The 27,882-nt window shown below is 42.7% G+C and overlaps 1 protein-coding gene across 1 annotated transcript; it reads left to right on the forward strand.

The window, feature by feature from the left end:
• Positions 1-2,630: 2,630 nt before the first annotated feature.
• YWHAG (tyrosine 3-monooxygenase/tryptophan 5-monooxygenase activation protein gamma) lies at positions 2,631-27,669 on the forward strand. The gene is made up of 2 exons (XM_023655413.2): positions 2,631-2,998; positions 24,210-27,669. The coding sequence occupies exons 1-2, from the start codon at positions 2,912-2,914 to the stop codon at positions 24,864-24,866; spliced, it is 744 nt and encodes a 247-aa protein (XP_023511181.1). The 5' UTR covers positions 2,631-2,911; the 3' UTR covers positions 24,867-27,669.
• Positions 27,670-27,882: the final 213 nt, after the last annotated feature.

Genomic DNA, 27,882 nt, shown 5'->3' on the forward strand with positions numbered 1-27,882 from the left:
TCTCAGCTTCATGGTCTGAAAAACAGGGACAATTCTGAGCCTCTGAATCCTTGGGAGGGAAGCATCTCCCAGGTCTGCAGATACAGATTCCCTGTTTCCACAGCTAAAGAATGCCAGTAGCCTTCCATTTCAGAAGATGAACATACTGAATCTAGAACTATGACTGTCACAGCTGGGCGGACCACTTACTGCTCATTTCGTGTAATTTCTCACTTTAAAGGTGGGGGAATTAAGACCCAGAGAGGGGACAGGCCTTGAACATAGAGTTGGGAGCGAGGCAGAAGCCAGAATGCTGGTTCTCCGCCTCCCTGCTCCAGGTTTCTTTCAGTAGTACCAGGCAGTGGAGGAGGAAGCCAGAATATTAAGCCATTTGCTCTGTGTAATGTCACCATGCCTCTGAAGCAGCCCTCTAAGCAGCCAGGGGCTGCTGGGCAGCTGCAGCTTTAAGCCTAGAGTCTTAAAAAAACCAAAAAGGGAACGGAGGGCAGGGCCAGCTCTCCCCTGCACCATTGGAGGGGAGCCTCCATGTGGAGACTGCAGGTCAGAGAGGCAGCCTGAAATGTGCCAGGAAGTTCCCGAGATTTAGCATCTGGGGCCTGAACCGTTAACATACTTAATCTACATGTGGACAGCCAGGGTTGGCTGTAAAGGGCTCATTCCCACGGACCCGTGATGCCCAGGCCAGAATGGTTTAAGCCTGGCCTGCAGGGATCAAGAGAAAGGAAGAGGAATGACTTGGCGAACACTCATATAAGAGACAGAAGGAAGTGGGAGGGTTTATTCACCAGCACGGTTGCATTTGGCTGGGTGGTGTAGTAAGAGAAAAGGGGCTACAGCCTATGTTGGAGGAGGGGGAGAAGATAGCTATTTCTAGACTTTCTCCTCCCTCAGTCCATCTCTTCCTCTCTTGCCAAAGTAGTCTCCCTAAGGTGCATGCATTCATTTGTTTATTTCCATTTCTTTGTTTCATATGTTCTGCATATTTACTGTGTGCCAGGCACTGTCCTAAGCACTGAGGAGGCAATGATGAATGATGATGATGAAGACAAAATGCACATCTCATTTTCTGCCCTGGTTAAAATCTCTCACAGGCTTTCTATTTATTTCAGAAGACTTCACTCCCTTGCCTGCCATTCAGGGCTCCTCATGTTCTGGCTGCAGCCCCATTACACATCCCTTCAGGCAACAAACACATTGGATTCTTTGCCTATCAATAAATATTGATAGGAACCTGCCTCTGAGTCTCATTGTCTGTGCCCTCTGCCTGCTCTCAAATCCTACACGTCTTTTCAGGGCTGGGCTGGAAATGTCACCAATCTCCCTGGAGAAGCTTTTCAGAACCTCTTCCTATCCAGCCTGAAAGAATTTTAAAAAATACTTAACAGCACTTAACACGTTCTAAATTCCTCGAGGGCAGGGTTCCGTGCCCTCTTCCCCCAGCACCCAGCGCAGAGCCTGGAATATTCCCTCACAGAAACGCCTTCATTCTGGGTTCTCATACACAGCACTTCATCTCCTTTATTTTTTCACTCCTTATCACTTTCTAACGTACTCGACATATTCACCTTTATCTTGCCTCTTTTCTTGGGTAGGGATTCTTTGTTTTGTTCGCAGCTGTACCCCGTTGCTTAGAACATAGGGCTCAATAGATAACTGCCGAATAAATGAAGTAAATAAAATGTGCATTCAAACTACAGGGTGAGTGAGCTACATGGAACGTCAAAAAGGGAAGCGTGTGAGCAAGAATTTGTCAGTCTGACCTCAGTGTGTATGTTCTAAGGCAGAGAAGGGTTGGTCAACCTTCAAATACAACCCAGTGTTAGGCATACGGTAGGCTCCTGATAACTGAATTGAACCTTTAACGCTCCACCCTGGAGAGGAAGAAGAGGCTCCCCAGGGTCAGCCTGCAGGGAGCTACATCCTTTCTGCAAATTAACCAGTACCCCGGTGGAATCTATCCTTCCATGTTTTCACCTCCTCAGGTCCAAGAATCTCAAGCTAGGGATGGGGAGCTGGAAGCTTGTATGGGAGGTGACAGTCCCCCAGGGTTTAGCTCCTTAATTCAACCATCCTGCGGGCGGGCACCACCCTGACAGTTTGGATCTACAGCGGTCGCGCCCCCCTCCCCAATCCCCTCATGGCCTGCTACTATATCTGGGGAAGGGGGTCCAGGGCGGACGCCCAGGCCCCTTCCCCTGGTAATTTCTCAAAGAATATGGGGCGCGGCAGTGAATCAGCACTCGCCCGGACTGACGCAGCCTTGGTCCCCGCCAGGGGTCCCCAGCGGCTGCGAAGTTAGACGCCCCCCCCATCCTCCTCCGCCTGCGCGCTATGACCACTGGGAGATGTAGTCTTGACCGCTCCTTTGTCCTTGATCTTTTCAACGTATCACCCCCACGCGAGGATGAACTACAACTCCCAAAGGCCCACGCGCCGGGGCCTAGCAGGGTGGGGGTCTGCAGCGGGACAGGTCGGGGGCGCGTCTGGGGAAGCTGGGGCGCAGCCACTGGGATGAAATGAAGAACGAGAAGTGCTGAGGGGCAGCGGCGGAGGAAGGGACGCCCAGAAGGCGGTGGCGAGCTGCGCTGCGGAGGGGAGGCCGGAGAAGCGGAAGGGCCGGGGCGGGGCCTGGGCGGGGTGCGCAGGCGGGGGGCGGGGCCGGCTGCGTCACGCGGCGTGGGCGGGGCCGCAGGGGGTTGTCCGCCCGCGGCACGCACAGCAGCCGCAGCCGCCTCGCGCACGGTCCCGCGGTCGCAGCTCGAGCCGCAGCCTTCGCGTCCCCACCGTCGCCTCAGCCGCTCGCTTCGTGGGTCGGTGTCTCCGGCACACGGGCTCCAGCCGCGCCGCAGCTGCCCTCTAAGCCCTTCAGGCCGCCCAGGTCTCCTCGCCCGGCCCGACCCAGCCCGCGAAGATGGTGGACCGCGAGCAACTGGTGCAGAAAGCCCGGCTGGCCGAGCAGGCGGAGCGCTACGACGACATGGCCGCGGCCATGAAGAACGTGAGTCTCTCTTCCCCTCCCCCCGCCTTGCCCCAGCCCCTTCGCGGACGCGGGCCTTCGCTGGGACGGCCCGGGGACGAGTCGCCCGTCGCGACTGCAGGGTGGGCAGCCCTTGCTCACCCACCGAGGGGGCTGGGGAGGGTCCCGAGAGCGCTAGAGCCTTTCCCCGAGCGTCCCCCGGGGCGGCGCCGCTGCCTCCTCGGCCCTTCCCGGGCTCGGGCTGGGGCGGGGTCTGGCAGGGCTGGGCTGGGCTCGGGAGCCGGGTCTCCGGCCGCCGCGTCTCCGGGCGTGCCGGGGACCTGAGCGGGGGCCGTGCGCATCCTTTGTGCCCCACTTCCCCTCCTCCCAGCCTGGGCGTGGGGGCGGGGGACCGCATGGATGCGGTTCCTCTTTCTCTCCCTGGTGTCTGGGCGGCGCCTTTCCCATTCACTCAGCAGGTCTCCGGTTTTCTAATACTCCCCCCCACCCCCCCATTTTCTTCCCCACTGCCTCTCCTGACAGATCCTTTAGGACCTCCCCGGGAAAAATGTAGGGTCTCCCGAAAACCTGGGCTCAATGGTGCAAAATCGAAACCACCTCGCTCACGTTTTTCTTAACAAAAGGCTTCCCTTTCTCCGTTCTCCAAAAGAAGTTCTCTTGCTTTTGGAAAGGGGGAACGTTCGTCTCGCTAGCGTTTGCATTGATTGTTCTCAACATGTCATCCCTATTTTCCCCCCCGTTTTTGTATTGAAAAGGGTAAGGTATTGTCTTTAAAATAAAGGTGGTGAATTTAGCTGACTGGTTCAATTTGTGACATATGCTGTTTCTTTTTAAAATACAGGCACACATCTGTTGAAATTCCTATAAGTTGAAAAAATATTCTCTCTGTTCTGATATTGCAAACAAAGCGGTGGTGGGAGGCAGTATCAAGTCATTCCAGAAGATTCTGCATTTGTCATATTGCAGAGAGCCTAGACTGGGTGGAGGCTGGGAGGAGTTATTTTAAAGGGGCAAAAGTCTTTTTTTTTTTTTTAATTTGTTTTGTTAGATACATCTGAGGCTTTAAAGAAAAAAAAGCTAACGCATCCTCATTCTGATGAAAAGCGAATACTGATCTCCAGGTGTCGCATTTTGTCCAGGATGCAGATTCCTGCCTGTATTGCACCATTTTGTCAGTAACACTACATTTATCTGATGGGCTGTCAACCAGTTTGATATTCGAGGAGGGGGGACTTTTTGAGCATTATTCAGTTAAACGTGGAAAATTAATTAATGATTTAGGTCTCCCACTATCTTAATATTTAACTTTCTGCCTTATGTAACAAAGGTTTTAAAATGCATCTCCAGTGTGAAGTGGGTGTAGGAGTGTACCTTGCATGTTAAATCTTTTTAACGAAGCAATATAGATGTTTTGTAATTATTAATTATAGAATAACTTTTTACAAAATAACTAATTACAGAATAACTTGAATAACTTTACTGGTTCCCAAAAGATGATGATGCCGATGCCTTTATATTTAAGCCAGCTACATTAACAAAAAAGGTTTTTATCTCATTAAGGAAGAGAATTGGTTCTGAAATTAGGAGTACTGCTGTATTATCATATTGCCACAGTCACTATCTTTAAGGCTCAAATGATGTAAGTTGCACTTTTAATATCAGTATTGAAAATATCTTTGGTTTGTGTTATTTAGACTATTCTAATTTTTCCATATTTCTAGGTTCACAGGAAAGCGAGTGACCTCGCACCTATAACCATAGCAACCCAGTGATGTCACACACAATGACACAGAGGCTGCAATGCACCTAAGGGCTGGTAGGGAGTATGCAAATGGCATTTGTCCAAGGTAATGCAGAAATTAACAGATTAGCTGGGTGGAATTAAGCACTTCATCTTCCACCAGATAAGAATTGGTCCAAAAAATAAGAATTGCATTTAACGTTAGACTTGCAAATCAGTGACCTTTAGATATGTCTATTTGCCTTCTTATTTCTAGTTTTCTCACGAAAGTTTATAAGATACATTCCTATTTTTAAGCATTAATCTCACTATTAAAATTGGGCAATGACGGAATAAAGATAGACGTTTTAAGTAAGAATGTTGTATGATAGTGCAGGGGCGGGCTGTATGCTTAGATTTATTGCAAATTAGTAATTTGGCAAGTTTTAATAAAAACCTTTAAAAATTAGGACTTCCTACTTGGTCGTTTTCAGTAAATGTTAGAGAATGAGAATCTGTTACAGAACACTTTAGGTGGGGATTTGGAAAAGGTCTCTTTTGCTATATTTATGCTTCTGCTCCCTGACAGAGTATAGAGGAAAGAACAGTTTATAAAATAAAGCAGACCTTTTTCAAACCTGTTTTACTGTGACTTTGAGGAGTTAGGCTCCCCTCTGGCCCTCATTATCCTCATCTGTAAAATGGATCAATATCTACTTGAAAAAGTTATGCGGATTAAATAAGAAATGTGTAGGTGCCCCCAAATGGTAACAACTTATAGAACTTTGTTTCTTCCTCTGTTGGAGAATTTCGAAAATACAGGCAGATACAAAGAAAATACTCAGTCCTACCACTCAAGTGAGCTCTTTTCTCAGGCTGAAATCATCCTGATGATAGAGGGATTAAATTTATTTGCATTCAATGAAGTTATCCTAGTAATAACACTGTTGGGACTTGTGCCAAGTGGTAGTTGTATGTGGATGACCAGCATAGAAATAATATGCAGTATTTTGAAAAGGAAGAAAGAGGGAAGTTTAGTCTTTTAAGACAAATATGTCATCTTGCATTTAAGGAGAGAGTGAACACCTAGAGGTCTCCTACTTGTTAAGATAGTACTGTCCTGTCCTTTGGATTTTAATAACCTCTTAAGTTACTATTCTAAGTAGGCTACTGGTACTTGCCTTCCGGGGGAAAGGTTCTGGGCTGCTAATTTTGTTGAAGTTACTGGGTTAAGCAATTTAACTGAGGGGTGTATGGGGGGCATTGGTGCCAAAAGGCTATCTTAATTATGTAAAAAAGTCTTTCTAGTGGAATCGATAGACTTTAAAATTCTTGCTATCTTAAATACTCTGTTTTTCCTATTAGCTCTTCCAGGAGGCCAGATCAATAGCCATTATCACTAATGGAGTAATGACACCTCTGTAGACTCTTCAGAGGTGGAGTTCTGCCAGCCATTATTCTGGGTCATGTGGTTTCAATTGTTCTCTTCTCTGGAGTGGAAAGGATACAGATAACAGTTTGCTTTTTGTGTGTTATCTTTTGCAAGAACTGTAGTGACTATTTAAGTGTTTTTTCTAATTATTTAAAAAAAATCTCCTGTGTATCTTTTGAATTACATTGAGATGAAAGATGGTAAATGTGCATCCTCATTACAGTCCTTTGGATTAACTGCAGAGGATTTCATCCCATAGCACTTGGGGGAAGTCTTATTTGTTTATTAAATTAAACTCTAAATTATTGAAGAGTGGAGAAATGATTTTGTTTTTATTTTTTTTTTATTATTTTTTTTTTTTTAAAGATTTTATTTTTTCCTTTTTCTCCCCAAAGCCCCCCAGTACATAGTTGTATATTTCTCGCTGTGGGTTCTTCTAGTTGTGGTATGTGGGACGCTGCCTCAGCGTGGTCTGACGAGCAGTGCCATGTCCGCACCCAGGATTCGAACCAACGAAACACTGGGCCGCCTGCAGCGGAGCGCGCGAACTTAACCACTCGGCCACGGGGCCAGCCCATGATTTTGTTTTTATTGACGTAAAAGTCATATAACGTAAACTAACCATTTTCAAGTGGTGATGGTCTGGCTGCAGCTGGCTAGATTTCAAAACCTGATTACTGATTCAGGAATGTGTCAGTAATGAAGTGCCCTACAGCTCACAGCCAATGGGAATCGCCGTCCCTTTGTCTTTGTTTTCTAACATCTGAACCTTTTCAGCATAGATTTTAAAAAGGGGTTATTTTAGCTAGGTTTATATTTCCGTTTAAAAAGTTATAGAGCTTACAAAACATGATGCTCATCCAAATAAGTAAGAACAATTTACCTGAAACTAGCGGATTATTAACTATTTGGAGATTATGGAAATTTTGCTGGTGTCTGTATTATGACTCGCTTTCCACCCCAAGGCTGACTTTGTTATAAGTGATTTCCCTGCGGTGGCAGCTGTCCCCTGGTGGACACTGCGGCACTGGATGGTGAGCTATTGAAGCATGGCATTCTAAACTGATGGGATTCCCGTAAATAAGATGTGTTAAATACGTTGTTTGGGTTACCAGAGTGCTTCTGAGGCTGCCAGGAGCTGCTGCCCACCTCTGCTGTCACCAACCCTAATCCTTTTATCTGGCAAGACGGCTGTTATTCCTGTGTCCTGCCACAGTCCAGGGGATGTGGAAGAAAAGCAAAGACCACTTTGTATGTTTAATAGTCAAAGGGAAGAAATCACGTATAGACCACTATCTTTTCTTTTGTCTTGTTTTCTAAGTTGTTTCTTAGTGCTTAACCCAATACTTGAAACTATAGCTTTGGGAAGCTATATTTATTGTCTTTTTAGGTGATAAAGGCTACCACTGCCAGCTGCTTTGTGGCCTTTCCTCTCATATTCATTTTCCTGTTGTCTTCACCAAATTCCATTTTAGAGATCAGCTGTCATTTTGGTTCACCACCAAACTGTATTATCGTTAAACTGGCACTTGTAGAGACCCTTGAAATTTTAACTTTACTAATTTATGAATTTGAATAGCAGAAAAATAGTTACATGAAAAGTGATCAATAAAAACTCCCAAAAGAAAGCTTTAATTTTAAGATAAGTGGTTAAATAAGTGGTTTGGTCCCATGATTTTGCAGAAACAATAAAAATTGTAAATCTTAAAGACTTTGCATGAGTCTTTTTTCTTCCTTTTTAAAGAACTGGTGAAGTCTAAGCCAAATTTTCATCAGCATTTCACTTGTAAGGGTGTGTCCCACAGAGGGAGATTTTTCTTTACCTAAGTTGACTGCTGTTACTGTGCCACTTAGCATTAATTGGGTTGTGAATTGGTAAATAGAAATGAGAGTGCTCTTACATATACAGATTTTTAACATAATGTTAATAAATTTCTAGATAAACTCGTTGGTCTTGTCCTCTTAACCTTTGGAGCGATATCTTATTTTTGGAGAGCTCTAAAGCCAAACTTAGTGAGTAGGACCCAGTGTAGTGTCAGCTTTCCCCTCTTAATAATTCTGTTAGTAGAGCAGTGCTGTCGGAGCTGGGAATGACAGTGACAGCAGCGGGCAGCTGAATGTATAATGACAGTAGCTCCAGAGGAATCCCTTCTCCAGCCTCCCCCACGAGCTGAGTGTGAAGAGCAGCTGCGGTGTGTAGAGAAGTGAGAGAGGGCTGAGAGGTAACGAGACGAAGGCTTTAAAAATGCAGGTTTATTTTGAAGAGATATTTAAATTTCCTTAGCTTTCTGAAAGGAATTGTTAATATTACGCTTAAGCTGCCATATTTAAATAACCTAGGTGTAGGAAATAAGGTTGCCCCTGGTGCCAGGATTTTAAGGACGGAGAAGTAGGCTTTACTTTTTTTTTCTTGGCAGGATTGCTTCATTGTTTCACGTTAGTTCAGTACAGTGCTCCTTTTGTGGCAGTCTAACTTGAAGTAGTGAGTGTGTCTGCAGTGAAGACTCAGCATGGGTAGTAGCCATGCAGATAATCCCTGTTCCCTGCCGGTATCCTTTCCATGAGGGCCTGCCGGCATGGGTAGACTAGTGGACAGATGTTGTTTTCGAGTCATCCTCCGCTCGCACGTATGACCTACGTCTGGTCTTCCTAATTACATCTGTGTGATAGAAACAGACTTTAAAGGTTAGACACTAGGGTTTTTTTTACACTAGGGTTTTTTTTACACTAGGTTTTTTTTTTTTTTTTTTTGCGAGGTTGAAAATGTCCCAATCCAGAACGGCAAGAATTAGGATAGGAGGATGAGAACAGCAGAAAAGGACGTTCTGATGCAAGGAAGGCTAGTAGGGACAAGTGAGCAGACAGGGAATATTCTAGAATATTTTGAGTTTTGGGATGCTGTGATTTGCTAAGAGTCTGGTTTTGGGAAGGCTGAGACTGCTGATGACAAAAATGCCTGGCCTTTCAGAGGCTAGAAAAATTGGGGGGAAAATGACAAAAATCATTGCCATAGTCATTCCCCATGTAGGGATATTTCCATCATGTCTTTTTCTACAGAGTTTAGGCTTTTAACCTTGCCTTTTTCACTTGACATTATTTCAAGGATATTTTCTTCTGTCATTAGTATTTTCAATGGCGGAATAATCCTGTGGCTGTGTCGTAATTTAATTATACTTTTATTTAGCCTTTAGGCTCTTTTCCAAATTTATATTTATAAATAATAGTGCCGTAAATATCTTTGGCTAAAACTCAAACACAGTTTATACATTAGGACACAGACCCAAAAGTGGAGCTGCTGAAGGAATAGCTAAGAATAAGTTTTAAGGATCTTGAAACTATCACTAGTACTGGGTATTGTCTCTTAAAAGTTTTGAAAAATGTAATTATTTGACTAGGTATTACATAAACATGGTTCAAAATTCAGCATACCGTATTGCCCTTTCTACTCCAAGAAGAAAAACAAAAAGAGGTTGAAATGGGGGAAAGCTTGCCTGTTAGCTTATTTGTGGCAGATCTCCCTTTTGCTGGTTTTCTTGTTGGAATGTTTACCCTAAAACCCAAAAACTGATATGGAGACTTTCAAATATACACAACATAGAGATGAATAGTAAAATAGACCCCCATGTAAGCAGCTTCACCATTTGTCGGCATGTTGACCAACCTTGTATCTGTGTACTTTCCTACTCTTCTGGCCCCTTTGGGATATACTTTCTTGGAAGATGGCTTTTTATGGACCTAAAATTACCCTTTATTTGCCACAAATGCTCAGATTATGAACAAGATCTCTTTACGTTCAGATTTGGCGACTTCAAAGTGTAGTTTTCTTCCTTAAAGCATTTAATCCAGATGGCAGGTAATTTCATTTTTCTTTGATTTTAAGGGGAGTGCTTATTTTTTTTTTTAAGATTGGCACCTGAGCTAACAACTGTTGTCAATCTTCTTTTTTTTTTCTTTCTGCTTTTTCTGCCCAAATCCCCCCAGTACACAGTTGTATATTTTAGTTGTGGGTCCTTCCAGTTGTGGCACGTGGGACGCTGCCTCAGCATGGTCCTATGAGCGGTGTCACGTCCACGCCCAGGATCCAAACCAGCGAAACCATCATGGGCCTGCAAAGCGGAGCGTGTGAACTTAACCATTCGGCCACGGGGCTGGCCCCTGGAGTGCTTTTTTTCAGTTGACATCCACGTGCTGCCTCCCATCAGCCTTTACTCTCATGAGGGCGTGAAAGGCTGGGTGGGTCATGAGTGGGCACAGGAAGGATGATACAGTGTCTGTAGGTTAAGAGACGAGTTGTATCATTACAGGACTGTTTTCGCTTCCTTTTTTACTGCCTTTTTTTCCTGGAAAGGACAACAAAGTTGGATTCTTCTCTCAGTTCTTGTGACTTTTATCACTAATCTGATAGAAGAACTAAAAGCAAATTGATTTGTGGAGGACGATGTAAGTTAACAGGTTTTGCTTTTATTGGTTTTGTTGCTTGCCAAACATTTTTTAAAAATGATTTTTGCCTTAAAGTCTGAGTATACTTATACTCTTATACTGCTGAGTGTGTGTATGTACAGATAGGTAGGAAGTATATAAACCAGCCATCTGGGCCTGGACAGCCTGGATCTGAATCCACGCTCAGGAGTGTGCAGCTGACCAGTTTAGCATCAGGAGTTTAGGTGGGGATGCTGCTGTTTCATTTACTTTTTTAACACTTGAAGGGTCTGCAGAAAAGAACTTTAGATTTTTGGAACTGGATCCATTTACTGAGGAAGGGAAAACAATATGGTAAACTTCAAGCTTTAGTAACGGATTGAATTTTATTTAAAACTTGCATAAGATACACTTCTATTCACATTACTTATTTAGAACTCTGTCTAGCATGTAGATTCTCAAAAATAATTATAACTAGTTCTTATTTTGGACTTACGGTACTCATACATTTTGATCCTGTTTTTGTCTGTTAATCTGACTGGATATATATACACATACGCACTCATTTTTTAATAAAGAATGATTAAAGACTAACTTTTTATTTAGCAAGTGTTTCCATCTCTTGTGAAAATCAAGTCAGTACTGTTAGTGAGTTGCAGCGTAGCATTACTGTGCAATGTTAATGAGTTAAACTCAGCATTTGGAACACAATGAAAAACCTGGGCTACTGGTTTTTTTTTTTAGGGATTGGCACCTGAGCTAACGTCTGTTGCCAATCTTTTCTTTTTCCTTTTCTCCAAGCCCCCAGGTACATAGTTGTATATTCTAGTTGTGAGTGCATCTGGTTGTGCTGTGTGGGATGCCACCTCAGCCTGGCTTGATGAGCGGTGCCATGTCCGGGCCCAGGATCCGAACTGGCAAAATCCCGGGCTGCTGAAGCAGAGCGCAGGAACCCAACCACTCTGCCACAGGGCTGGCCCCCCTATGGTGCTTTTTGGTATGACTTTTTTGACAGCTGTTTATAGATTTCTGCACTGACAAAAATCTTTTTGGGAAGAGAAGATTTTAAGTTACACACTCTTAGATAAAATATGGAATATAGTTTGACATTTACTGTCATTTGGGAAGCATCTTTGTATACTTTTCTCATTTAATTTCACAGCAGTTTTATTAAGTGATGCTCCCATTTTACAGGTGGAAACGTTTAAGTGATTTGCCTAAGGCTTGAGCTGAAAAGCTAAATCTAAGCTCTCTTATAGGGGCTGGCACCATGATGTAGTGGTTAAAGTTCTGCATGCTCAGATTCAGTAGCCTGGGTTCGTGGGTCTGGATCCCAGGTGCAGACTTACGCCACTCATCAAGCCATGCTGTGGTGGTGACCCACATACAAAATAAAGGAAGATTGGTGCAGATGTTAGGTCAGGGCTGATCTTCCTCAGCAAAAGAAAAAAAAGGAGTAAAGTGTATATCTGGGTACTCTTGATCTTTTTTTTTTTTTTCCTTTTTCTCCCCAAAGCCCCCTGGTACGTAGTTGTATATTTTTAGTTGTGGGTCCTTCTAGTTATGGCATGTGGGACACTGCCTCAGCATGGCCTGATGAGCAGTGCCATGTCCTTGCCCAAGATTTGAACCGGTGAAACCCTGGGCTGCCAAAGGGGAGCCCGTGAACTTAACCACTCGGCCACGGGGCCAGCCTCTGATCTTTTAACTGTTGTCTCATTAATTGATCTATTTTGGCTAGTTTTAGTAAATGTCCCATTGTTTGCAGAAGCACTGAAAATCATTCAGACTACTGCATATTTAATATTTTCCCACTTAGTTGTCTTTGAGAGGATCGTTGTGTAGCCTAGGTTTAAATACAGAACAAATTTCTGTTAGGACAGTCCTAAGATATCTTACCCAATATGAGTGTAATCTGGTTTCTTTTATAAAACATTTGACTCCCGTGATTGTGGTATATTTTATCAAGAGAGAACTTCAGATTTTTAACATCAGGAGGTAAGTACTGTACTTCTGCCATTGGAGTCTTATGGGTATTGCCAAGAGGTGAAAGGATGCCACTCAGAACTGAATGGAAGAGTATACCACGCTTGAAAGAAATAGGGGGAAGCTGTGACCTTTCTGTACATCAAAAATAATGTAGTCTTGTGTGGATTTCACAAACTGGAGTGTGGAAACAGTGTTTTGATGGGATTTGGTTGAAACAAAGGAAGAAAAAAGATGCTCATTTGAATATTTTGTGTACGATCTAGGCAGGTGAAAGAAGTGAATGATACTGATGCACAGTCACACAGGGAAGATAGAGTTGTGATGGGGTATTATTGAACACTTGTGAGAATATTCATTCCACGCATAAAAATTGAAGTAAGCTCAGTGCTGTGGGATCAAAAGAGGACACTGATGTCACACTGGGCGTGAGGGGAGATTTCCTAGAGAAAGCGATGCTGGAGCAGTGTCTTTGGAGTCTGGAGGGGAGGGAGAACTGTTGGAGGAAGGACTGTCCAGGCAGAAGGAACAGCATGTTTAGCTTCAAGATGTGCAAGGAGCAGAATCTGTTGCCTGGTTCGTTTATTTGCTCACCATTGGCTGTGCTCGGAATGCTGCAGTAGCGTGTGCATTTGAGGGACTAGTTGGAAATGAGTCAAAAGATGGAAATGGGGGCCAGTTCATGAAGGTCCTTGGGAGTTTGGGCTCCTGCATAACCTATGGAGAGTCATTGAAGTATTTTAGGTAGAAGAGGATCATAATCTGATTTTTGGTCTGGAGAGATCATTGGCAGCAATGTGGAGATTGAATGGGGCAGTGAGGTAGAGGGAGGGACACCGATTAGTAGGGGTCTAGTCTCAAGGGATGAGTACCTGGGCAAGGATAGTGAGGGCAGGTGTGAGAGAGAATTTGAAGGCTGGAGCTAGAGCAAGAAAGGGGAGGAAGGAAAAATGATGGAAGCGATGATTTCAGTTGTGGCGTGCTGAGTTTGAGGAAACATTTAAGTGAAGGTAAATAGAGATGTCATGGTTACAATTTAACATGTGAAAAGCACTTAGAACAGTCCTGGCAGAGTGTAAGCGCTCAATGTTCCCTATTATTAATTCATTAAGTAAACAAATATTTACTTAGGACCTGCTAAGGGCCAGGGTATGGTCTAAGATCTGGAGAAAGTAATATCCCCTGTCCTCATAGAACTGACCTTCTAGGGGAGCCTTCTATATACCCATGCAAGTTAAAACCAGGCATAGTGAAGTCACCCAGGGAAAATGGAGAGTTGAAGACAAAATGTGAAACCCTGGGAATAGCGCTTATGTGGTAACTGAGGAAGAAAACACTAAGTAGATAGTGATATATGCAGAAAACTGGAAAAGAGTGCTAATAAAGAGAGTGTCAAGAAAGGGATTGTAGGGGCCAGCTCTGTGGCATGGTGGTTAAGTTTGGTGCGCTTCACTTTGACGGCCTGGGTTTACGGGTTTGGATCCTGGGTGTGGACCTACACCACTCATCAGCCATGCTGTGGTGGCATGCCACATACAAAATAGAGGAAGATTGGCTCACATGTTACCTGAGGGCTAATCTTTGTTAAGCAAATAAAAAAAGATTGGCAACAGATGTTAGCTCAGGGCAAATCTTCCTCAGCAAAAAAAAAAAGGGGGGGGGTGTAGTCAACAGTGTTAGATTACTTTATGAATTAAGATTTAAGATGAAGACATAAGAGAGCAGTGGATATGTGAAATAGGAAGACGTTTACAGCTTTTTAGAGTGGTTAGAGTGGTCTTGGGGTAAAAGAGTGAATGAAATGTGAAGAAATGGTAACAAATATAAACTTATTTTCAGAAACTTAATTTTGAAGGAAATAAGAAAGATGAGATTAAAAGGCATCATTTATTTATATTAATCCTTTAGTTGGACTGTATGTAGATGGGAAGGAGCAGGAGAGTAGAAGGGAAAATACAGGAAAGAGAACGACTGATGGGAATATATTGAGGGGAAGAAACGCCTTGTTTGGTCTACAGGGAGGAGGCAGTGATGGGTGCCGTTGTTTGTTAAGTAAGGGCCTTGAAATTGGCTCATCTCATGGTCACTTGCTTCTGTAAAGAGGCGGTAGAAGCGAGACTTGCCAGGCAGTGAGCGCCAAGGGCCCAACTGAGGTTAAGAAATGCTTAATTTGTAGTGGCTGTAATCTATAGTTTTTTGTTAGTGTCTCCCTCTGTCTCTCTCCCTCCTTGCCTAAATTTTGGGTATGAGAGTAGAAAGCCTGGGTAGTTGGCTTGATTGTGCATTTGGGTGTTTTAGAAATGGTGGAGGAGAAGGACAAAACGTAGGACAGTGTATACTAAGGCAGAAATAATTGAAGTGATGAATCTTGACGAACCTTGGAAAGAAGGAATAAAGCCTCCAGGGACAGGGCTGAGAGAAAAAGCATGGGGCTCAAGAGCAAGGCCAGCAGGTGAGAGTGAAGACTGGTAAAATGGGAGGTTATAGGAGTTTGATTTTTTTTTTTTTTAAGATTTTATTTTTTCCTTTTTCTCCCCAAAGCCCCCCGGTGCATAGTTGTATATTCTTCGTTGTGGGTCCTTCTAGTTGTGGCATGCGGGACGCTGCCTCAGCATGGTTTGATGAGCAGTGCCGTGTCTGCGCCCAGGATTCGAACCAACGAAACACTGGGCCACTCGGCCACGGGGCCAGCCCCTATAGGAGTTTGATTTTAAAAGTAAATGGTTCTGAATGAGGTCAAGGTGTGGTTTGGGAATAAGTTGTCAAAATCAAGATAACTATTTATAATTAATTTGGGGGAATAACCTTGGATAATGGAAGTGGAACCAGAGGTCTGGACCCAGGTAACAATCCCAAAGAAGGTGAACATGACATTGATTCCAGGAGAAATTGTAGAAGCAGAGAAAAGCTGTGGAAGAGGAGATTATTATGAAGGAGTTGATATGGGTTTGTGTAAGAACCTGTGTAATTTAGGGGCTGGCCCCGTGGCCGAGCGGTTAAGTTCGCGCGCTCCGCTGCAGGCGGCCCAGTGTTTCGTTGGTTCGAATCCTGGGCGCGGACATGACACTGCTCATCAAACCACGCTGAGGCGGCGTCCCGCATGCCACAACTAGAAGGACCCACAACAAAGAATATACAACTATGTACCGGGGGGCTTTGGGGAGAAAAAGGAAAAAATAAAATCTTTAAAAAAAAAAAAAAAAAAAGAACCTGTGTAATTTGAATTTAACTAATTTTTTAGGCTAATAAAGTGTCCTTATTTTTGCTTAAAGTCCTGTACCCTGGCCCCCAAATTCAACTGTTTTTTGTGTTTGGTGCAGATGGCACTTCACAATAGCACATATGGGGAAAAAGAGATACAGGGTTTTAACTGAAAGCTCAGTAGAATTTGAGTATAATTTGATTTTCGTAAGTTAATGTAACACTGCAAATAAGGTTTTTTTTTTTTTGAGGAAGAGTAGCCCTGAGCTAACTGCTGCCAATCCTCCTCTTTTTGCTGAGGAAGACTGGCCCTGAGCTAGCATCCATGCCCATCTTCCTTTACTTTATATGTGGGACGCCTGCCACAGCATGGCTTTTGCCAAACGGTGCCATGTCCGCACCTGGGATCCGAACCAGCAAACCCCAGGCTGCTGAGAAGCAGAACGTGTGAACTTAACTGCTGCACCACTGGGCCGGCCCCAAGAAAAAATATGGAATAGATGGATACTTTCTTAACATGAGAGGTATCTTTTAAACCAAGAGTCAGTATTTAAGAATGAAACGCTGAAAATATTCCATTAAATTCAAAACAAAACAAAGATGCTCATTATGAGCGTTAACATTCTCCTTGTCCAGGCAGTATGATACAAGTGAAAGAAGTATACCTGGGACAGGATAAGTGATGTTTGGAAACTTATGATTATGTTGGGAATAAACTGGAAAAGTATTAGAATTAGTATTTGGTACGATGAAAGAGGGCCGTAATCTATAGTATATATTCTGTATAGCAACTCTAATCTATATAAAGATAAAATGAAAGATTTTTTTACAACTAAAATAAGGGAAAAAAGGCATTCTTGGTATAGTTGGGGTGGTAAGCACAAAGCATCAGATGTGGGTTTGAGTTATTCACATTAGTAAACTTGTTTATGTAAAACTATTCGTCTGGGGCTCTTTTTGAAAACCTGCTTTTCAAAACAGCTTTAAGCTTTAATTGTGGATAAGGTTAATGGTAAATTATGGAGAGGATTTGTTTGAATAGGTACTACTGGTAACAGGTACAAATTTGACCACCTCAACATTGAGTACCTCCCAGTCATTCTGTTTTTCAGACCCTTCTAGAAATACACAGAGAATATACAGATTCTTTTTCTCTTTTTTTTCTTTTTCTTTCTTTCTTTTTTTTTGGCGAGGAAGATTGGCCCTGAGCTAACATCTGTGCCAGTCTTCCTCTATTTTATGTGGGATGGTGCCACAGCATGGCTTAATGAGCAGTGTGTAGGCCTGCACCTGGGATCCGAACCTGTGGACCCTAGACTGCTGAAGCAGAGCATGCAAACTTAACCATTATGCAACTGGGCCGGCCCCTACAAATACTTTTTTAATGGCAATCTAGGATTCCTATTGTATGGATGTATCATAATCTAACCAGTCTCCCATCAAAGACCATTTAGTGGTTCCAGACTTTAGCTGTTAGAAATAATGCAGTGAATCAATTTCTAGAAATGCAATTGCAGAATCAAAAAGTTTTTGAGTATTTGTAATTTTGACCGTCATTTCCAAATTGCTCTCCATAAAGGTCCTATCAGTTTAGTTTCCACCGTGGATGAGAGTGCCTGTTTAGCCACACCAGTTTCACAGTGAGTCATCAAATTTGAAGTTTTGCCAGTCTGATTGGAGAAAAATTAACATTTATAACGAATGACGTTGTGTGCTCTACCTATGTTTTCCTTTCCTTCAACCGTCCATTCGTTTTGCTCATTTTTGGGTTTTTTTCCCTTTTCCTTCTCCCCAAAGCCCCCAGTACATAGTTGTATATTCTAGTTGTAGGTCCTTCTGGTTGAGCTGCGTGGGACGCTGCCTCAGCATGGCCTGACGAGCAGTCCTAGGTCCACACCCAGGATCCTAACCGGCGAAACCCTGGGCTGCTGAAGTAGAGTGCGTGGACTTGAGCACTCGGCCACGGGGCTGGCCCCTGCTCCTTTTTCTGTTACTGGTTGATCTTAAATTCTTTTTATGTCGTCTTTATGTATTAGAGAAAGTAGCCATTTCTCTGTGATGTGTGCAATGTTTACATCATCAGAGACTCAGCATGGAAGAAAGAGCACAGAATTTGAAGCCAGAGGGCCCCAGTTTGTGTCCCTACTCTGCTGTATGTTAGTGGTCTGATTTTTGAGAAAAAGTCATTTCATTTCTCTACATCACACCTGTAAAATAAATATAATGTCCACCTTGTAGGGTAGTTGTGAAAAGAACTGGACTTGGGTGGCTGTCAGAAAAACCCAGGTTCTCAGCCAGCTCTCCTCTCATCTCTCAGACCTTGAGTTTGGCCCTGAATATGCCGTGGAAGTTTCATGACTCTTCTGGGATGTTTGTCTTCCTGGCATGTTCCCCTCCTGCACAGTTTTTATCCAGGTGATTGCTTCTGGTTTTTAAAAACCTGCCTAATCTTGTTACTTCTTAGTTAAAATCTCCTCTAAGCTTCCTGGGTGGTTTTGCTACCTTAAGAACATCTGTGTTACTGATAATGTGAACAAGTTTGTGTTTCCTTCCCGTGAACTAGCACCTTGGGGATGTCTCTCTAAATTTTCTAGCATCCATACAGTGTGGTGCAGTGTGGCACATGCTAGATGCTCAGTGAACACTTGACGGAGTATCTGATGAGTGGCCTTTTAAGTATATTTTCCTTGTCATTTCGCCTTACGGGACATGTTATAATCCAGTTTTCTAGAGTGAATACGTGTTGGTGGTCCCCAAGACAAACCCCAGGTTCAGTGATTTGCTAGGACTCAGCATATAATTTTACTCATGGCTATAATTTATTACAGTGAAAGAAAGCCACATGAACCAAGGGACAAGTTGCTTGGGCTGAAGGTCTGAGTAGACCAGGCGTAAGCTTCCAAGGGTCCTCGCCCAGGGGACTCTCAGGATGCAAGTGTGCAATGTGGCCTCCCAGAGAGGCTCTTTAGGGACTTGGGGCCCAAGGGTTTTATTGGGGCCTGCTCCTATAGGCACTTTCTGCTTAGCACGTACCAAACTCAAGACTCCTAGAAGGAAAACAAGTGTTTAGCATAAACCACATTGTTTGCACAAACAGTTTGAGGGACACTGAGCCATTCTTAGCTGGGAATGGTGGGAACCCTTCCAAAACCCAAGTTCTCAGATGCCAGCCAAGGGTCAGCTTTGCAAGCAGACCTCTCTAAAGATAGCAGTCTCAAGCTTATTCTGTTAACTCTTTTCTGCACAGACTGTAATTCAGGTTTAAGGCGTTTTTCTCTGATGTGCAAGGCCTAACTTCATATTTAAAAATTGTTTAGTTATTTAGTGGACAGGTCATCTCTAGAATACACGATTAATTATACTGAGGCAGAACAGTGTCACATATATTTGTAGTGGTTTATTCTGTTGCCTGCACTGTATATAGACACCGTCCGTTATGTGGACACTGATGCCCATCTTGCACCTTGTCATCTTATTTCTTATTCTTATGTTTTTGGTGTAGGGTGTTCATATATAGCAATCACTGCATTTTTTTTTTTTCATGGCCTCTTGGCCCTTTCAGGTAATAGTATTCCAAACCTAGGAGGACAAAAAATGCATGGTGAGGCCAAATGTTATACTTAATGTCTGCTAGTTTTGTTTTTGTTTTTTGTGTTTTTTTGAGAAAGATTAGCCTTGAGCTAACATCTGCCGCCAATCCTCCTCTTTTTGCTGAGGAAGATTGGCCCTGAGCTAACGTCTATGCCCATCTTCCTCCATTTTATATGTGGGATGCTGCCTCGGCATGGCTTGACAAGTGGTGCATAAGTCCACGCTCAGGATCCAAACTGGCGAACCCCAGGCCGCTGAAGCAGAGACCGCAAACTTAACCACTACACCACTGGGCCAGCCCCATCTGCTAGTTTTTGTTTGTTTGTTTTTTAATAGACTATTTTTTAGAGCAGTTTTAGGATCATAGCAAAATTGAGCGGAAAACACAGTTTCCATACACTGCTTGTCCCTACACATGTACAGCCTCCCCCACTATCAATATCCCACAGTGGTACCTTTGTTAGAACAATCGATGGACCTACATTGGCACGTCATTATCACCCAAAGTCCATACTTAATATTAGGGTTCACTTTTGGTGGTGTGCATTCTCTGGGTTTTGACAAGTGTGTAATGACATGTATCCATCATTAGAGTATGCTGGAGTATAATTTCACTGCCCTAAAAATCCTTTTTTCCGCCTATTCATCCCTCCTGTTTTTTGGATGTGAACTTAAATTTGGCGATTTTCAGCTTTCTTAAATCAATGTGTCCTTTGTTCACCACCATAACTGTTACTTTGTAACTTGTACGCAAGATTCTGCAAGATAGAAATACCTTTAAATAAAGTAAACTTAGTTTAAGTTTTATCTTATTTAAGACAATTAAACATTTGAAGTTGCATTCATTACAATTTAAGGTTCTTGATAGATAAGTTGAGGAAATTGTGAATGAGTTGGTACTCCAAGACTTAGGGTCGGAAAGTCACATAAATAGCTCTCCAAGAATCTCAAGGGTTTCTAATCTTAGGTAGGAAGGATTTTTCTCTTCAACTCTTAGGGGAGAGCAGTTGATGCTGGTTAAGATCTGATTCCTTAGCAGCTGGGCTTTGGGGAGTTTTGTTTCTTAACCTGTGGCTGAGAATAACAGATTTTTCTAACCTTTTTGCTAATAGCTCTCTGGCTAAAAGAAATTTGGCCTTGAGCTGTTAGCATAGGAGTTGATTAGTTTTGTTTGTTTTTAAGGAGACCACAATGCTAGAGAAGACAAACTACACGTTTTTATTTATATACCTTATAAGTGCAGTGCCGGAGAATACAAACTATACGTTTTCCAACAGACGTGACAGTGAATTTGGGGGATTTTATTTGTGAGTGTTGCATTCTTAGAAGCCATTCAGTGACTGTTTTGAAAATGTTCCCTCCCTTCCAAAGTGAGACATTTCTCACATCTTCCCACATTGAATAACCATTCTATCTTGCTTAAATCTTTTTTGGACACTGGAGGAATAATTCTTTTCCTTTTAAAAAATTATCCTTTGACCTTTTAAAACTACTATAGTTGGGATCTCTACTTTATTTTAATGTAAAAATCACAGATTAATTCTTATGCAAGCCATTTTGATCTTAAGGATTTTTAAAAATTCTGATTTACAGTTCTTAGAGAAACCTCACTTTCCTTTGAGCAGACTTTTTAAAGTTTTTCCCTCTAACTTAGTTTTTCAGTGGCAGAGAACATCTGGGTATGTTCCGAATGTGCTTGAGTTAGTATATCTAAAGGTGACATTGGCATTTCATAATCTGCAGGTTCCAGTTGGTGTGAGGCAACTAGGCAAACTTTACACGAGCACAGCTTGCTACCTTTGGGCTCTGCCACCGAACTTCTTTTGCAGCGGGAGGAGACCTCACCCTATAGCATACTGGTGAGGTAATTTGAACCTTAAATAGTTGCTGGCTCTTGAAAGAAGGATAACATGATTTAGGGGACAGGCCAGAACTCAGTCTCAGTGGCCTCAGGCACTCTGGCTTCTTGCACTGGAGACAGTTGCCAAGTTGCACCAGAGGCGGCTGTCTTCACTGTCTGCACAGGCAGTGAGTGCGGGCTCCAGTTCTATGGTGTGCGTGCCCGAGGCCTGCAGAGGCCCCAGCTTGTTTGAAAGCCAGTCTGGGGAGTATTTTCAGGCTATATGATACTAAGGCTTATGGAAGGGAAGTGATGTAAGGTAGCTAAGGAAGTTTCAGCGTAGAATAGAGAACAGGATGAAATGGAGAAGAGATAGTTGAAATAGGAAGATAAGCTAGGAGATTGTTACTGTAAGAAATTTAGAGGCCTCCTGTGTGAGAATTAAAATGAAGGAAAATTGTTCAAGATATTCTCAAGAGTAATTGCCCACCTCCCTACAGCACTTTACTTTGTCAGGAGTGCTTTATCATTTGTGTGATATATACTTAGAATGTTATGAAAGAGGCAGAGATCTCTGTTTTGCAGATAAGAAAATCAAGACCCAGAGAGATGAACTGGTTTGCCCCCAAAGTTACTTTGCAAATGGTGAGACTGGGGAAACCCCAGTCTTCTGGGTTATTTGAATATACATCAGAAATCAATAGAAGTGACAGCGGTCTCAGGGCTGAGAATAGTGTCTTAAAGCCTAGAATATATGAAAAATTGGCTATGAGATAATAAGCCTCGTTATTCAGGAGAAGCAGTTTCCACAGGGGAGTGGGGTAGGGGGTCATGGAGCAGAAAGCACCTCTGTCCTGGTTTCCTTCTGCTCTGAAGCCCGGCGGTACCAAACCCCCGTTCTGCCACACTGCAGTCTATTTCACTAGCCTGTGTCTGGTAGAGGTACTGTTGTCCTCTAGCATTATAGTGGGAAATCGGTAAGCATAGTGAAAGGTTAACATAAGAAAAACGACTCATTTAGGAAACTACTAGTTTAGGAGATACTTGACTGTCTATCATTTACTGGCTATTGTGAGCATTAGTAAGCAGTGCATGATCAGTTCAAAGACTGAATTGCTTACAGTAAACTAATAAGTATGATTTGGTTTACATTGTGATTTAATTATTTCTGAGAGATGCTATTTGAATTACACAACCAGTTTCACTAAGTATAACCCTCCTCTTCCCCCTCGATTATAAAAGTGGAGTATAGGGGCCAGCACTGTGGCTGAGTGGTTAAGTTTGTGGGCTCCGCTTTGGTGGCCCGGAGTTCTCCAGTTTGGATCCTGGGGGTGGATCTGTACACCCCTCATCAAACCATGCTGTGGTGGCGTCCCATGTAAGAACTAGAATGACTTAGACTAGGATATACAATTATGTACTGGAGCTTTGGGGGGAAACAAAGAAGAAGAAGATTGACAACAGTTGTTACCTGCAAGGCCAATCTTCCTTACCAAAAAAAAAAAAAGTGTTAAAAAAAAAGATCCTTTAGGCTTAAAAAAAATGGGGTACGTACTGGATGGAAATGGGGTATACGTACAGAGTCTCTTGGTATCCTAACCCACCCCAAAAGGGTTTGATATGTCTTTTTGGATTATATCCCCGCCTTTCACATCTATAAATAATATAATGTTATGTTGATGCTATGGTTCATCTACACGGGGAGAGTGAGGACTTTAGCCAATTTGACTGGGAGTAGGAGGAGGAGAGATGGGAAAGATTTCATAGAGGACATGAATATTAACTTGGTTTTTGACCAGTGTGAAAGTATTTTCCAGGCAGGAACACTGACACGTATTCTAGGCAGGGGCAGAAGAACAAAGGGCAGAAGTATGCAGTTTTGGCAGTTAACACGTTATGACTGGGTACATGTGGGGATGAGGTGAGGAAGTGTCTAGTCTTATGTAAGACTTAGGAAATAGTGAATGGTCTGGGATTCCCGATGTTGTAACTGAGCCATGGACTTAGCATACAGCGGCGTGGATATGAGAGTTTACCAGACACGTAAAATTGTGGCCTCACAATAGGAATGAAAAGTCAGAGCTCTTGCCTTCTTGTAAAATTTTCTGTTTCCTGTGGTTATCAGACAATGGTATATGACGGATATCACAGAAATCAGGTAAAATAAATCAAATGTAGCGTTGTGATGACTTAATTTCTTTATTATAAGCAGTTGTTTGGTAGTCATAAAAATGTAGAACCTTGGTGTGGTGGTGCTTGTTTCCTTGAGGTGATTAGTCTTTGGGATGATGAAGATAGAAACCTTTAGAAATGCCCTTATTGAAAGAAGGTTAATCCCTGTTGGCCACCTCAGCTCCGAAGTACTAGCTCATCCCTCCATCTTTTGTATTGCTAATTGTGTTCAGTCAGACACTAAGGAATACGAGTTCCCCAAGTGGCGAAAACATCTCAGTGGTCAGACTCAATCCCATGGTCCCAATTTTGACTTTCTTTCTGAGGTTTATAATTCATATGATCAAACACGAGCACAAAAGCCTCCTAGTTTCTTAAAAGTCATCCTGAAGTTGACTCAATATATTCTCACCCAGAAGGAGTGGGACTCAAGCTTAGCAGACAGGGCAAGATTAGAAGGCAACTGTCATTCTGTTTTCTTAAAAAACTGTTGAGGTTTATAAGCCATCTAGACTTAAAATACCCAGGATTGGTATGTATGTAATGTTACATGATAGAACTGTGGACTTTTTGCCATTTAGATCAAAATTTGATTTCTCATGTAAGAGCTAGACTTGCTAGTTCTTTCATGGGACAGCTATGTGGTAAGCATGTGTCCTCTTCTAGGGAGGAAGCAGGGGTTCAGGCACCATTGATCTGGCTGCAGTTTTTTCCTTCTTTGTTGCTTGTTCCACCTCCATCCGCCTTCCATACAACCCCATAGCCTGACTTCTCTATCTGTTAATCACTGTTTGTGTTTTAGTGGCATAAACATGATTAACCCAACTGACATCATCTGTACCATAACAACTCTTTATTCTGTCTCTAATAGGTGACAGAGCTGAATGAGCCGCTGTCCAATGAAGAAAGAAACCTCCTTTCTGTGGCCTACAAGAATGTGGTTGGGGCACGCCGTTCTTCCTGGAGGGTCATTAGTAGCATTGAGCAGAAGACCTCTGCAGATGGCAATGAGAAGAAGATAGAGATGGTCCGTGCTTACCGTGAAAAAATAGAGAAGGAGTTGGAAGCGGTCTGTCAGGATGTGCTGAGCCTGCTGGATAACTACCTGATCAAGAATTGCAGTGAGACCCAGTATGAGAGCAAAGTGTTTTACCTGAAGATGAAAGGGGACTATTATCGCTACCTGGCTGAAGTAGCCACTGGAGAGAAAAGGGCAACTGTCGTGGAGTCATCTGAGAAGGCCTATAGCGAAGCCCATGAGATCAGCAAGGAGCACATGCAGCCTACTCACCCCATTAGATTAGGCCTGGCTCTTAACTACTCCGTTTTCTACTACGAGATCCAGAATGCCCCAGAGCAAGCATGCCACTTGGCCAAGACCGCTTTCGATGACGCCATCGCTGAGCTCGACACTCTCAACGAGGACTCCTACAAGGACTCCACTCTCATCATGCAGCTCCTCCGTGACAACCTAACGCTCTGGACAAGCGATCAGCAAGACGACGATGGTGGAGAAGGCAACAATTAAGGCCCCCAGGTGGACTGGCAGCGCACGCTGATGCTACTACTGCAGTCTTTATTTTTTTCCCATGAGTTGGGGTCGGGTGGGGGAGGGAAAGGGAGGGCTGACCTTCCTAGGGAGAAACCCACGACCTGTCCTGTCTTTGATCGCCTCTTTGACATTTTTGCCAAAATACCACTAGTGGAAAGTCAGGCTAGCTGTGCTGGTATTGGAATAGCAGCCTCACACTGGCATATGGACTGTTCTGTAGATTCATGCAAGTGGAGCTGTCTGTCTTTAATTTAACTTATTGCTAGGTAATAGGGTTTAAGATGAAAAGAAAACTTAAATGGAATGGCCCTCATTCAATAAGTTCTGTGGTTCCAGTAAGGATTTTTATGTACATATGCTCTTGTCTTAAGTTTTGGGTACTTTCTATCTCATCTGTTTTAGCTGTGCAGTTTTTTTAGGGCGTACTCTACCAGACATGGAATAGTTTAAATCCCAAACTGGCAGACTTAGAACATAAGGTGTATTTATCCTTGTGATTTAGGCCTTGCCAGTTTTCTGAAGTCTCTGATTAGTTGACAGTATTAACACTAAATTGCAGTTTACAGTATTTCTACATTACAGCCATATGTAACATCAAGCCATCGATTGTGTATTTTTCTTTGCTAGTTATTTTGGCTTTACATCCTTATTCAGCCTTATCCAGGTTGGTTTTGCTGTTATCTGTCTCCTAGGCCAAAAGGCTTGCCTGAGGAGAATCAGAGCTACTTTAGGTTTTGGTTAATAGGTGCTTGGCAGGTGGCTGTGGGATTTTTGTCCTTCTTTCCTCTCAACTTAAATCACCACAAAAATTAGTAATCACTTTAATAGAAACGTTAAACACCACAAAAATAGAGAAAATTCAGGTCTGTATGTCATTTATTGTGTTGATATTTTCAGAGAAATCCTGATTTTTAAGCTGCCACAGCTCCTTCCTCAGGGATTACGCTGCCATCTCACTCTTCACTTGGGTCTTCCCCACTGTACCTTACGCCGATGGCTCTCAGTTGGGTGTACCTTAAGGTGCGCCACTGTACCTTGTGCTCATGGCTCTCAGAGAAGCTAATGGGTTGTAGAAGCTGGGAGATCATTTTGAGAAAGTTGGTGGTGCAGTGTGTGAAAATTCAGGTGCTAGAAGCTTACTGGTGGAAAAATCCAGAAGGAAGAGCTCTATTCATAAACATTCTGTCCAATTTCGGGAGCCTTGTAAGTGTGTCAGTTTTTCCTCCCTGAAGACACTCCTTCCCCAAGTAATTGTTGTAGGAAGATAAACTAAAATCAGCAGATAATAAATACTTAAGTCCTATTTGACCAAAACTTTTTCTATATGTTTTTTTCTTTTTAATGGAAGCATAGAAGTTGGAGATTCATTTGTCTCTTGTGCAATCAGTGCACATTTTGGAATTGAAGGAAAGAAACTACATTGCTATTTCCACAAATTTGTTTTCAGTTAGCCTTGGGGCCTTCGTTCTTGTTTTGGATAAATCTGTCTGAAAACATGACCTGTTGAGTGTGTGTTCAGCCGTTTTTATAAGATCAGTAACTGTGAACTCCCGAGATAGGTAACGACACCAGACTTGTTTTGTTTGTTTTAGTCAGGCAAGGAGAGATATGAATGATAATTGAGGAAAAACTGACAGTTGCTTTTGCTGATTCTAAAATTGGGCTTACAAGTATGAAGTGAATACATTTAACAGGATCCAGGTGACAGTGAAGATAGAAGAATGATGGTGATACTCTGTAATATTGCACAGTTTGCCCAGCATGACTTTCCTTAGAAGGTTCCCTCCACATGCTAGAGCAGAAGTCCCAATTACCTGAACCTACCAGAAGAACTAACAGAGGAAAGCTTACCAGCTTTTGTGCCGTTATCGGGGCCTACAGTCAATGCCATGGATGGGAATAGATTTGGGGGGGTAGGTGGGGCTTTCCTTAACTTCTCTTCATGTCCCGTGAGCAGTGTTGTGTCCTTCCTTGTAGCATTTGGAAATGATTTACTGGAATTACAAAACCTATTTTTCTTTTAAATTTCAGCTTTGGCTCTGGCTGCTTTTTAGAATAATGCAAGATAAAATCATACCTGAGGGCTGAAAATGAAGAGGGAGTGGGAGACTTGATATTTAAGCAGCTTGAATGGTTTCTTTTCTTTCTTTATTTTTAAAGAAATGCACTTGCCTATGATACTGTCTCCCCAGTGAAATGGTTACTCCTCCATTACTCTATTGATACAATATTGTGCATGCTAGTGTTGTATTTCTATACAGTAGCTTGAAATTTATTAACTTATACTGTAGGTGTTATGTATTCCTATGACAAAAAATTAAGTCTTCAAATTTTTTAAAGTTTTTTTAATTTAATTTTTTCTTTTGGGGGTAAAGTTTGCTCTACCAAATAGTGATCGTAACAAATTGATCTGTTTTGGATGTTGCTATAGTGACATGCAGTTATATATTTTGTTTTTAAAGGGTGGGGGGGGGGAGCAAAAGAAACACCAGTGTTAGCTTAATCTTAATGTCTGGTGTTTGTCATGGTGAAATTATAACTATTACAGTGTAGGAGAACAATGACTATGTTCTCTGAATGAGCCTTTGTGCTTTTTGTCATGTTATGCAGTGAACTATTTTTAAGGTCTAATCAGTGATTATTTTTCCAACTCCGTGTTTCTCTAAGGAATTATTTCACACACGGACCATTCTTAGCAGTTTTCCTCAGTGATGGAATATCATGAATGTGAGTCATTATGTAGCTGTCGTACATTGAGCAAATAAACTTACAGATCTGATGTCAGTGCTACTTAGTTTTATTTAATGACTTTAATTTTTGCTTTGCTTTCACAGTTTCGATTGGACATTGGTATTCCTCCTCCCTCACTCAAAGAATGAGTTTGGATTCGAGGGAAGAAGGGGCAAGACAGTATATATTGGAAAGCACCCGAATCTGGGAACTACACCTGGGTTTACTGACCTGGAAAACTCACTGCCCCTTTTGGGCCTCC

Source organism: Equus caballus, chromosome 13 (assembly GCF_041296265.1).
Source record: "Equus caballus isolate H_3958 breed thoroughbred chromosome 13, TB-T2T, whole genome shotgun sequence".
NCBI lineage: Eukaryota > Metazoa > Chordata > Mammalia > Perissodactyla > Equidae > Equus > Equus caballus.